General features: G+C 39.1%; 1 protein-coding gene across 2 annotated transcripts in view; it reads left to right on the top strand.

Annotated features, from left to right (window-relative positions):
• LOC100252028 (DExH-box ATP-dependent RNA helicase DExH1) overlaps positions 1 to 13,606 on the top strand; it is a 50,946-nt gene that overhangs the window by 11,546 nt on the left and 25,794 nt on the right. Inside the window, exons 3-8 of one of the 2 annotated variants that reach the window (XM_002263985.5) lie at positions 2,562 to 2,661; positions 2,786 to 3,001; positions 3,145 to 3,240; positions 12,176 to 12,451; positions 12,766 to 12,969; positions 13,074 to 13,229. In XM_002263985.5, coding sequence (XP_002264021.3) covers positions 2,562 to 2,661; positions 2,786 to 3,001; positions 3,145 to 3,240; positions 12,176 to 12,451; positions 12,766 to 12,969; positions 13,074 to 13,229 — 1,048 coding nt within the window. Of the gene's footprint in view, positions 1 to 2,557; positions 2,662 to 2,785; positions 3,002 to 3,144; positions 3,241 to 12,175; positions 12,452 to 12,765; positions 12,970 to 13,073; positions 13,230 to 13,606 lie in introns of both variants that reach the window. The other variant, XM_010654964.3, reaches the window with a different exon arrangement.

A 13,606-nucleotide genomic window follows, 5' to 3' on the forward strand; every position in this document is an offset into this window, starting at 1 on the left:
GGTGAGAAGATTTTAGTGTTAGAATTTCTATTTGAATGGGAAATGGTAGATGTGTAGACTTATGGGAAAGAGAAGGGGGTAGAGCGGGGGGGCATTGGGAGATTCAATTTAGAAGACTCTTCCAAGATTAAGAGATAGAAGAGGTAGAAGAGGTTACCCATTTTTTAGAGCTTCTTCACTTGTTGAATGTGCAAGAAAGAGATGACACATTAATTTAGAAAGATGATTGAAGGGGAATTTTCAATGTCAAGTTGTTTTACACTTCCCTTAAGGATTAGAATAACTTAAGTTTTCCAAGCAAAGAGATCTAGGGATCCTATACTCCTCTTAGAACTTTTTTTTTTTTTTGTTTGGGAAGATATTTTTTTGGGAAGATCTTAATTGTAGATACTTTAATGAAGAGGGGATGGAAAATGACTAATAGATATAGCCTTTGTAAAGGCAGTGAAGATCAAATGATCACATTTTGATTCATTATGACAAGACTAGAAACCTATGGACCTTTTTGTTAGCAGTTTTTGGTGTGGTTTGGGTGTTTCTAGCTTCAGTGAGAAATCTCCTCCTAGCATGGAAATTTAAGGGGCTAAATAAGAAGAAAAGAGCAATTTGGCGCTTGGTTCTGATTTGCTTGTTTTGGTGTATTTGAAAAGAGCATAATTGAAGGAATTTTGAAGACGAAGAGCGTTCAGGTCTAAGATTTAATGATTTCTTGATACGATTGCTTTTAGAGTGGTCCTAAAATTCTTTAGAGTTGGAGAACCCCTCTATGTTGAATTTCTTAGATGCTCTTTATTGTGGTTAGAACCTTGCCTTGTTTTTGTAGGCTAACTTTGTTTGATGCCTTTTTTGGGCTGTTTTGTGTATACTACCTATATACATAGGTTACGCCCCTCTTTTTAGACGCTTCTTAATAGATGTTTTTGTTGTTTATAAAAAAAAAAGATCTCATGTGTAAGGATAAAATATTGGTTTTTATGGAAATATTGGTGGTTGGATTTTGTGGATATATCGATGGTTGGATTTTATTAATGTATCGAGATATGTTAAAAAATGTTGACGGAAGTTTTGATAAAAAATATTTATGGGACAAAAATTAATCAAAACTTGTAGAAATGTTAGGGAAAACTAAAAAAAATGATATTACAACTTAAATAATACAAATATTAAAGTTGTTTTATTGAAGAAAACCATCTATGATATATTTGCCGCATTCACTTATAATGTACAAAATCTAGAACACATTTACTAAGCATATTTAATAAAAAGTTAAAAGGAATTTAAAAATAATATAATTAAAATTAATTAATTTATTATTACTGCTTTTTTTCCGTAAAGGTGGTGATTGAGAATGCCTTTAAAATGATTATCTTTATAGTATTCAAGAGATAAAAGAAATGATAATCTATGTATGTATTGTAATGATTAAAAATATTAACAATTTTATGTACAAGTTATGTTTTTCTTGTATTTATATAAGGAAAGACTCGTTAATAAGATTATTATGATTTTTTATGTTTTTAATAATATGTTAAATGAAATTCCAAAAAAAAAAAAAAAAATTAATATAATTGAAGTTAAAGTTTAAGAGGGACAGATAAAGTTTATTTACAATTGTATCCATTTATATATTTTATGGCCAAGTTGCCTAATTGGTTAGCAATATATCATCATGCTAGAGACTTGGGTTCGAATCCTAGCTCTCCTTCATTTTCATTTTAGGCTTGCGTTGACTGGTCAAAGTGCCTTTAGATGGTGAAAAAATCGACGAAACTCTGATAGAATGGGAAAAAAACTCAAAAAATTGGTAGATAGGTACTGCAAGATATGTTGTGTTGATGGGCCCTGACACTTGATATATCCTCATGTATTGCCAATATTTGATGGCATTTTCATCCTTGCTCATTTGCACCCATTTCCATGGTTTCAGCCTCCTCAAGCTAGTCATTCTACTGTTTTAGATTTTATTGATTAGTTGGATTGTCAAGTGGAGTTGTTTTTTGTCTCCTCTCCATGTATTGGTGTCATTTGTATACCGCCTGTGTGCTTGGGGTTCACCCTCCTTTTGTTAGGCGTGTGCGCTTGCGCGCACACACAAATATATATGTGTGTATATATATGTATGTATGTATGTATGTTGTATGTATGTATGTATGTATGTATGTATGTATGTTGTATGTATGTATATAGCTCTTAGTAGGCTACACCACAATGGGTTTGTCATCTATTGAATGTTCATGCTTGAAATTTGACTAAGATTTTAAGCAACTTAGTTGCTACAAGATCACCTAAATGGTCTTGCTTGCATACCTTTTCCTATTTCTTTTCCTTTCTGTCTTCACTTGCTGCCCTCTTGTTAACTACCTAAATTTTCCTTGTGAGTTTGATTCATGTACTGTGGCATTAATCATCAAATCTACATGATATTATTTCACTTTGAGGTAGCTATTAATGTTGGAGACTGCATATTCATGTCTGTTGTTTTGATGGTACCCCTGTAGTTGTCTATGGTTAGCCTAAATCTTACAAATTCTCTTCTTGATTTTGTGCTTGTGGAAAGAAAGCCATGCATATAACAAGGGGAAGACACTTGTTGTCAGCAAAGTTCCATTGCCAAATTACCGGGCTGATCTTGATGAACGCCATGGATCCACACAAAAAGAGGTGTATATGATGTTTTAAATTTATCTTCTTTTTCTTTTATCAGAAGGTGCTTGATGTACATGGAAAATAGTTTAATCTCTTTTCCTATGTGTGTCTTCGATTTTCATTTTCAAACTTTTTGCAGATACGAATGTCTACAGAAACAGAAATAAGAGTTGGTAATCTGTTGGATAGCTCGCAGGAGGTGGTTACCGTTGGTGGTCCTTCTGCTGTGTCCTCACAGGGGGTTAAACCATCATCATCTGGTGCAAGTATTACATCAGCGGTGTCAAAGTTGGAGATTGATACCGCGAAGGAGGGTCTTAGTGTTGAACTGAAGCAAAACCACGAAAAGATGAAGGTACTTCTCGCTAAGTTGTCCAGGTCACAACACTCTTGGATGTTATCATTCTTATGGAATAATTGCTATGAACATTTGCTTAAACTTCTTATAAATATTCATTTATTAATTACCCCTCATGTAACCTTATTGGTTACTTGCAGGGAAGTAATAGTGTGAAGATGATGCAGGCATTTAGAGAAAAGCTTCCTGCATTCAAAATGAAATCTGAGTTTCTGAAAGCTGTTGCAGATAACCAGGTGCAAGTTTGTATTTGATTCAAATTGAAAATGTCATTTTATTATTTCTCATGAATTGACATGATAGTACATTGTGCGGGACCAATATTCAGAAGTTTGTCTTTTGAATGATCATATATTTTTAACTGGAAACATAAGTATCACTGATGAAGGAAAAAATTATATAAAAGGTTTAAGGAAGAGAAATCCTTCAAAATGAGGAAATAATCCTAACAAAAAGAAAGCTAAGATGGCTAAGACTATGATTGTATCCCCAATCCCTCTCAATTGCCCATATCTTCATAAGTCCAGCATCCAGAACTTCCTTTTTCCATCCATGAGATGATGACAAGAAAGACCCCTTAATAATACACCATGAAAAACTCATTGGACCACTTCCTATAAGCTTTCAGACTGCTGTAGCTTGGTATCAATTGCAATGTGAAACCCCAGAGAGTCTGAAAGAAGTTGAAGATATAGAGCCTGTGGAATCTCTATCAATCCCTCTTATGGTTGGTTGATTTTGATTTCCTAAATCACTTTCATCTAGGTTGATTTAATATTATTAGTTGATTCACTCAGAAGTCTCCTGCAGAGTAGCAAGACCATAAATACACCACAATCTAGTTGAACAAATTCCCAATCAGAGTAACACTCTCAAATTCTCTGGTAGTCAACACCGAAAGGGAAGACAAAAATCTTATCCTCCTACATATCCTCTACCATTGTTTTCCTAGTGATTAAAATATCACGATATTTCGAGTTTCGATGGACATCAACACGATATATAGGAGAGAAATATTGGTACCTCGATATTTCGGTAATTTATTGGGAATTTCGACAATTTATCGGCATTTTATCGATTTTTCGCTGATATTTTGTGATGTTTTGGGCAGTCAACGTGGGTGGGGTAGTCAAACTTGAAAAATTTTCAATTTTTCTGCTGCTGAGGGGAATCAAACCCCAACCAAAAGGTTTGTCAAGCCACTAAGCCAACCACTGGGGCAAGCTTGCCCCTTGTTATATATGTGGCACCAAAAATATATATAGAGTTAAAACTCATCATATAAACATAATATTAAAAGAATGTTTTAAGGAACAAATTAATTATAATTATTTTATAATTAAATGAAATTTTTTTATTTAATTGATTACCAAAAATATAAAAATTGTCTTGATAATTTTCTTCATAGTGTTTTTAATATCATTAATATATTAATTAAATATTAAAAATTATACATATGTCATAATTTATTTTATATCATTTAATACAATTGAATTAAATGGATTATAATTTTAATATTAAATATATTTTTAAATTAGAACCAATAAGTGGAAGGTGTGATAGAGATGGCTGCTAAGAGAGGAGGCAGATGTTGGTTTGCAGTAGAATCAAAGTCTTATGAAATCACAACGGAGGTGGCTGGGGAGAGACTTAAGGGTATTATTGTGGAAAGAAGCAGAGGTTTTACCTCATGGATTAGATTTGGAAGCTTTAGCTTGCGTTGCTTATTGGAAGGAGTAGAGGCTTGCTGCAGGGGTGTGTTTATGCAAGGCCATGTTAAAAGTTGGGAAGATGGAGGAAGAAGGTATAAGTTGGAGATCCGTGTAAACGAGGCTGGTAGGTATATTTTATGCTCTGTGGTTGACTCGGATTTAAAGAGATTTTGTTTAGTGTTTCCAGAAGGAAAAGGTGTCTTGGGAGGGTGGGTCTTGTTGGCCGAAAAACTTCGCTTTCTTGGAGTTGCGTCTTGGGAGGAGTCCAAAGGAACTGCTGCATTTTATGGGAAAGGGTGTACAGATGGGGAATCTGTGAGGAAAGACAAAAGATCCTATGTTGAAGCGGTGAATTCAAGAGGGAAAAAGCTAGGAGAGGCAGTGTGGCTTCAACTAGGGGAGGACGAAGTGTCAAATGAAAGGAAATTTCTGGGACGGTGTCTGGTGGGAAGATGGGGACAATCCTCAATGTTGGAACCAGATATGCAAGCTTTCGAAAGTTGGGGGAGATCTGTGTGGAATACTAAAGGAGGGGTGAAGTTTTCGAGGTTGGGAGGCCCTCTATTGTTAATAGAATTTGAGACTAAAGAAGAGGCAGAAAAGGTGTTGTTAAGAGGACACCGGTGGTTCAAGGAATCAATCCTGAACTTGGAAAGGTGGGACCCAAAGGTGGGGTGTTCTCATAATGGCGAGAGGGATAAGAGTGTCTGGGTGAGAGTTGTGGGAATGCCATTGCATTTTTGGAGTCAGGAGATTCTCAGAAAAATCGGTGACGTTTGTGGGGGGTTCATCGCAGTGGACGAAGACACTGCAAAATTTAAGGAATTGAAATGGGCCAGACTATTAGTGAGATCGGAAGGCTTAGAGTGGCCGAGTTCACTGCAAGTGGCAGTCGGGTCCATCTGTTATTCAATACAGCTATGGTGGGAGGTGAAACCAGGGTTGACGGCAGTGATTCCGGCGACCAGAAACGAGATGGGCAACGAGCGAGAGGTTAGGGATGAAGGAGAAGGAGACTCACGCGCTGGTTTCAAAATGGCGAAGGTACGGACGCATGAAGAACCTGCAAAAGTGGACGTGCCGTGTGAAAATGGTGAAGGGGGATGCAGCAAGGCAGCTGCGTTCTCTGCAGCGATGTCGGAAAAAGCAGCAAATGGTGTCGGGTCCTCAGATGGCCAGCCAGCAAATAGCGTGGGGGAAGAAAACTATTCGCGGGCCTGGGAAAAGCTTTTCGCTGGGCCGGCAAATGGGGGTGGACTTGGGGCGAAGGCCCGCGGGGAAGGGCCAAGTGACTGAAGGCCAAAATGATTTAAGGGGAATGGGCCGGCCCAAGTCTTCACCCTATAAAGACCTTGAGGCGGAGTTGGTCCGATCCAGAGAGGCTAGGGCTCCCGACAAGGAAATGGGTGGCAGTGGAGAGTTTGAGGGGGAAATGATAGGCTCTCAGATGGGGTCGCGTTCACCGACCGTCAATATCACAGAGCTCACCAATGAAGCCTTGCGGGAGGAGGCGTCCAGGTACTCAGATCAATTTTATCGTTCTTTGTCTTTTTTGGGGAAGCGGGAAAAATCTCTTTCTTCTACTCCTTCTGTTCGACGTGGGGAAAGCGTAGCCATGGCTGGGGTCATCAATCACAGTAGTAGCTCGGATGAAGTTGGGGGAGAAGTTATGGGTCCTTTAAGGATGATATGGGCGGATGGGAGGGAGGCCGAGGTATTGGAAATTGCGGGGATGGAAGCCGGGGTCTTCGGAGAGAAATCAGAGGGGGTTACAGATAGGACCATTCATGAGGATATGGAGGAGAGGGAAAAAGAGGAGGAACCTTGTTGGCAATCCAGTAGTTTGGCTAAGTTTAGCCGCTATATTGGAATGCCGACGGAGGGATTTGAAGGGGAAATTCTGTTATTACTGAAAAGAATGAAAGAAAGGAAGATTCAGAAGGGACAAGTGGATGGCAGAAAAAGGAAAAAATTGAAGTCTTCAAAATTTGAAAGAGAATTGAGGAAATTGGAATGGACAGTGAACTATATTGGAGAAGGAGGAGGAGAAGAAGGGGAAAGCACGTGCAGGTCTAAATGAGGTTCCGGATGCTCACTTGGAATGTAAGAGGGGCCAATAATTGTGACAAGAGGAAGGTTATAAAAGCATTGATAAAGAAGCAGAAGGTGGACCTGGTTTGCCTTCAGGAAACTAAGATTCAAGACATGACAAAGGGTATTATCAGTAGCCTAGGGGTGGGAAGATATCTTGAATGGGGGGCAGTGGACTCAAGAGGGGCAGCTGGTGGTATAGTGGTGTTTTGGGACAACAGAGTATTGGATTTGGTTGATATTCAAAAAGGGGTGTTTTCCATTTCCTGTATTTTCAAGAACAGTGAGGACGGATTCATGTGGATGTTCACAGGGGTATATGGCCCAACATTGAGGAGAGAAAGGGAGAGTTTTTGGGAGGAATTGGGGGCCATTAAGGGGCTCTGGAATGGGCCATGGTGTGCTGCAGGGGATTTTAATGCCATCCTAAGTCCTGAAGAGCGCAACAGAGGGGGGAGAATGAATTCGAACATGAGAAGGTTCTTAGAAATCATTGAAGACTTATAGTTAAAGGATGTGCCTTTAGTCGGGGGCCCTTTTACTTGGAACGGAGGGGTGAATAATCAGACATTCTCAAGGCTGGATAGGTTCTTGTTTAATGAGGGTTGGGACAACCACTTTGGTGACGTGAGGCAGTGTGTCCTTCCCAGGCCAGTTTCTGATCATTTCCCCATTCTGCTGGATGTAGGGGGTGGGAGAAGAGGCCCTTCCCCTTTTAGATTTGAAAACATGTGGTTGAAAGTGGAAGGTGTTAAGGAGCTTATGAAGTCTTGGTGGGAGGGGGTTAGTTTCAATGGATCAGCAAGCTTTATTTTGGCTGAAAAAATAAAAGTTTTGAAGGTTAAGCTGAAGGAGTGGAATAGAGACTCATTTGGCAGGATTGAGCTCAGAAAAAATGTTGCTTTGGAACAGGTACAGTTTTGGGATGCAAGGGAGAAAATTAGCAGACTGAACTTGGAAGAGTTGGAAGCTAGGAAAGAAGCGAGGGAAGATTATAAAAAATGAGTTTTACTTGAAGAAATCAGTTGGAGGCAAAAATCTAGGGAAGTGTGGCTGAAAGAGGGGGATAGAAATACGGGTTACTTCCACAAAATGGCTAATGCCCACAGGAGGAGGAATAATGTGGACAGAATCAAGATTAATGGAGCTTGGTGCATAGAGGAGAATGAAATTAGGGAAGGGATTGGCAATGCTTTTAAGGTACTGCTGTCCAGTTTGGGGGATTGGCGTCCTTCTATATCCGGGCTGCAGTTAGAGACTCTGGATCAGTTGGATGCTAATACTTTGGAGAGCCCGTTCATGGAAGAGGAGGTGTTCAATGCATTGTTGAGTTGCAATGGGGATAAAGCTCCGGGGCCAAATGGACTTTCTATGGCTTTCTGGCAATTTGCTTGGGATTTCGTGAAGGCGGATGTGTTGTGTTTTTTCAAGGAATTCTATGAAAACGGAAAGTTTGTTAAGAGCCTAAATGCAACTTTTTTGGTCTTAATTCCAAAAAAGGTGGGAGCTGAAGATTTGGGGGATTTTAGGCCTATAAGCTTGGTGGGAAGCTTGTATAAGTGGTTGGCCAAGGTCTTAGCCAATAGGCTAAAAAAGGCGGTTGGAAAGGTGATCTCCAAGGCCCAAGGGGCGTTTGTGGAAGGAAGACAAATCCTAGATGCAGTGTTGATAGCCAATGAAGCCATTGATTCGACTCTGAAAAATAATGAGAGTGCCATCTTGTGCAAATTGGACATAGAGAAGGCCTATGATAATGTGGATTGGACTTTTATTCTCACAGTTATGCAGAAAATGGGTTTTGGGGAGAAATGGATCAGGTGGATAAAATGGTGCATATCCACTGCAAGTTTTTCTGTGTTGGTCGATGGAACCCCTACAGGATTTTTCCAAAGCTCAAAGGGATTGAGACAGGGTGATCCCCTTTCCCCTTATTTATTTGTCATAGCAATGGAGGTCTTTAGTGCTTTTCTCCAAAGGGCTGTAGAGGGAGGCTATTTATCGGGGTGTAGGGTCAAGGGGAGGAGTGAAGAAGGGGCCCTTATATCCCATTTATTATTCGCCGATGATACTCTGGTATTTTGTAAGCCGTCTCAAGACCACTTGACTCATCTTAGTTGGTTGCTTATGTGGTTTGAGGCCGCTTCGGGATTGAGAATAAATTTGGACAAAAGTGAACTCATTCCAGTAGGAAGGGTAGAGAATATGGATGACCTCGCTTGGGAGTTTGGGTGCAAAGTGGGTAGCTTGCCATCCACATATTTGGGGATGCCCTTGGGGGCTTCCTTCAAATCAACATCAGTTTGGGATGGAGTGGAGGATCGATTCCGTAAAAGGCTAGGAATGTGGAAGAGACAATACTTATCCAAGGGAGGGAGGACGACTTTAATTCGAAGCACGTTATCGAATTTACCAATCTATCTTATGTCTTTGTTGTGTTTACCGAGTGTAGTCAGACGGAGACTAGAAAAGATTCAAAGGGATTTCCTTTGGGGTGGGGGTAATTTGGAGCGAAAGCCTCATCTTGTAAGATGGGAAGTGGTGTGCTTAAGTAAGAAGAAAGGCGGCTTAGGGGTAAAAAACCTATCTATTCTCAACAAGGCTCTTCTTGCTAAATGGAATTGGCGGTTCGCTAATGAGAGAGAAGCTTTATGGAATCAAGTGATTAGAGGGAAATATGGAGAAGAGAGAGGGGGTTGGTCCTCTCGGGAAGTGAGAGAGGCTCATGGCTTGGGGTTGTGGAAAGGGATACGGATGAACTGGGAATTAGTGAGCAATAGGTTGGTCTTCATTGTTGGTAATGGAAGGAGGGTGAGGTTTTGGAGGGATAAATGGTGTGGGGATTCTCCTTTGTGTTCGTCCTTCCCGTCTCTATTTGCTTTGACTGATGATAAGGAAGAAAGTGTGGCGGATGTTTGGGATTCCTTGGCGGAGGGGGGTTGGGGGGGATGGAATCCTTGCTTTGTAAGAGCTTTCAATGATTGGGAGGTAGAGAAAGCGTCAAGTTTTATGGAGCGGTTACATCGTAGCAGAGTTATTGAGGATGTGGAGGACAGGGTATCCTGGACTGAAACTAAGAGTGGGAAATTCTCGGTTAAATCTCTATACTTGGCCATTGAGGCGGGGGGTTAGGCTCGATTTCCTTCAAGCCTTATTTGGAATGCGAATGTGCAGCCTAAGATTAGTTTTTTTGCATGGGAGGCTACGTGGGGCAAAGCACTAACCTTGGACAAGGTGCAGAAAAGAGGATGGGCTTTGGCAAATAGATGTTTTTTGTGTCTTGAGAATGAGGAGACCATAGACCATCTCCTTCTTCATTGTTCAAGAACAAAGGTCTTATGGGATCTTCTTTTTACTATTTTTGGGGTATCTTGGGTGTTGCCTTGTTCTGTTAAGGAAACCCTTCTAAGCTGGCATGGTTCTTTTGTGGGCAAAAAGCGTAAGAAGGTGTGGAGAGCGGCTCCTCTGCACATTTTTTGGACGGGTTGGAAGGCGAGGAATTGTTTGGCTTTCAAGGATGATATGGTGTCAATTCAAAGATTGAAATACTCCTTTATTTTTTCTCTTTGGGCTGAAACAAAATTGTTTATAGTTGATTGCCCTCTAACTATAGCTAATTTTATTGATTGGATGGGTGCTAATTAGGTTTGTATGTTGGGGCTTTTTGTTCTTTTAGCTTTTTCTTGTTGGAGGGTGTATAGGTTTGTACATCTTGAGTCGCCTTCTTGGTGTCTCTTTTTTTAATAGAATCTTTTTTACCTATCAAAAAAAAAAAAAAATTTTTAAATTAGACATATTATAATCGAATATCACAATGTTATTGTCCAATAATATTTGATATAATTTAATAATAAATGTACATTTATGTGGCTAGGCTCTAAGTAAGGGTAGGGATTGTTTTATTTCCCCCTCCCTTGGTTTTGAGTCTGTGGGCTACTTTTGTATACTCCCTGTATACCTAGAGGGCACTAGTTTGGTGTTTCCTCTTCCCGTTTAATATTATTCTCTTTATCTATAAAATAATAATAATAATAAATGTACATTTATAAAATTCATATTTTTTTATTGACGTATACAATATTATTATCAAATATGATAAATTATATCATACATGTATAAATTTCTTGAACAAAACAATTTTAAAATATCTATTATATTTCTAATTTTATTTTTAAGAGTTTTTTCTTACATTTTTATAAGTTTTGATCAATTTTAGGTTCACGGATATTTTGTGTCAAAATATCCGCCAATATATCCGATATATTTGTAAAATGGAAGTACTGATATATCCGTAATTACCGATATTTTCATCCTTGTGTTTCCCTACCTTGAAATATCCTATAATTCCTTTATATCCAGATCACCTGGGGCAATGATGATATTATTAGGATTAGATTGCATGTCACAATTTGGTTTGCCCTTTGACTCCCTATAGAAGACTGAGGCAAGATGGTGGCTGCCACAGCTATAGAACATGGCATGCAACTGGTTCTTTGGGCCTTTGCTCCATCCACAAAACAAAGACTCAAGCCATCCCTTCTCAGCAGTGGTGTTAGTATAACAAACTCTCTGACGAAGAAAAACAGCAATGGTTCCTAGAATCTCTTAGGACTTGCTGAACACTGTTGTAAATCTGGATAGACATTAAGTGACAGCTTCAATGAGGTTATTAAGCGTAAATGTCATTCATGGGCTCAGTGGGTCCCATATCGATGGCTGATCTTGGTGAAATTTGCATTGCAAATTTGAGATTTCCAAGTTGGTATTTCACTTCTCACTTTATGTCTGAGCTTGTTGGGTTCAAATCATTGTTTGTAGATTCTTTAGTCTGGTATGAGTGTGCATGTTGTTATGCTGAAGGAAGGCAGGCATGGGGGCACTGCTTATTGCGAAGGAGGGAGGGAGATTTGGTTTTATCCTAGGAGCCTTTGAACAATTGAACCCTAGCCAAAACAGTGATCTCTTTGTTCTGGACTTATCTTTTCCCTTTTTTTTTTTTTTTCAGCTCCAGATTTTTCAAATGCTTATTGCTTTTTGGTATGTCCTTTTCTGTGTGCTCTCTGTTGTCTCTCATTGGTTCATGAGTCTTAGCAAAACTTGTTTGGTGATAATGAATTGTGTTAATTGCCTTTTTTAAGTGACACTTAAGTTTCAAAGACTGATTTGGTGAGAGAAATGCATTCAAATGCAAAATTTATGTGCACATGAAATGTGGAACATCAGGGAAGCATATCCCTTTTTTTCTTATAAAAGTTGTGCTAACTAGATTTTAATTTCCAATGAAGTTTTCCCTTTTAGCTAAATTTTCTGGTCGTCATTAATAGCACATATTATTCTCACTGATTCTCATTATTTTTGATCGAGGATATAGGTACTGGTAGTTTCAGGGGAGACAAGTTGTGGTAAAACGACACAGCTCCCTCAGTTTATCCTAGAGGAGGAGATATCATCTCTTCGAGGTGCTGATTGTAACATAATTTGCACTCAGCCCCGTCGTATATCTGCCATATCTGTTGCGGCTCGAATTTCCTCTGAAAAGGGTGAGTCTCTTGGTGAAACTGTTGGTTACCAGATTCGCCTGGAAGCAAAGCGCTCTGCTCAAACACGTTTGCTATTTTGCACCACTGGAGTACTACTTCGGCAGCTGGTAATATATTTTTTGTACCTGTTATTTTTCATTGGTAAAAGTTTCACTCTTATATTTTTGTTCTTCAGTCTTTATGTCTGTATCTTAGCGTTTTTAGAACTTGGGATCTCTCTTATCCTTACATGGAGGTTGATTCATGCATTAGTTAATGATGCTGTTTGTGGGTGTAAGATTCCAGGATGCTCCAAGAGGATCAATGCTTGTCTATGCTTAATGTCATTTGAAGGATTAGTTGTTGTATAAGCATACTGGGATGGCACACACATTCTGATGTTTTCTTTTCCATTCTCTTATGATTTTGATGTTAAATACAGGTTCAGGACCCAGATCTAACTGGTGTAAGCCATTTGCTAGTGGATGAAATTCATGAAAGAGGCATGAATGAGGACTTCCTTTTAATAATTTTGCATGACCTTCTTCCTCGGCGACCAGATCTGCGTCTTATTCTAATGAGTGCTACCATTAATGCTGACTTGTTCTCCAAATACTTTGGAAATGCCCCAACTATCCATATACCGGTATTGTGGATCTTTTTAGTCTTGAGCTGCTGGGACATGTGTTTTGAACTTATTCAACACATATTTGTGTATTTATGCAATATTATCCTTCAATATGCTGGCAGGGATTTACTTTCCCCGTGGCAGAGTTGTTTCTGGAAGATCTATTGGAGAAAACTCGTTATAATATCAAGTCAGAGTTTGACAACTTTCACGGAAACCCAAAGTGGAGGAAGAGACAACAGGATTCTAAAAAAGATCCTTTAATGGAATTATTTGAGGCATGCTCATCTTTCCCAAAATATGATCCTTATCCTCCTAATTGTTTTCCCCTTTTTGGATGAATAGTTGAATATGTGATTTATGCCAAAGATTTATAAGACTATTATTAGTTCTGTAACTTCTAATAACTTAATGCTAATGTTAATATGTTATCGCATTGGTTACTAGATCTTTCCTTTTTCTTCTCATCTAGGTGTGAAATGAACTGCTAATTTGATGCTCCCATGTAAATACCTATGTGCATGAAAACCTTAGGTCACATTTAGGTGCATGGAACGTGGAATAAAAAAGGAGGATTCTAATTCCATTGTTTGGATGTGCAAGAAAAGTGGTTGGAGCTAGAATCAGAATCATTTCCTATAAAATGCAGCCTGCT

This window comes from Vitis vinifera, chromosome 8 (genome assembly GCF_030704535.1).
Source record: "Vitis vinifera cultivar Pinot Noir 40024 chromosome 8, ASM3070453v1".
Classification (NCBI taxonomy): Eukaryota; Viridiplantae; Streptophyta; class Magnoliopsida; order Vitales; family Vitaceae; genus Vitis; species Vitis vinifera.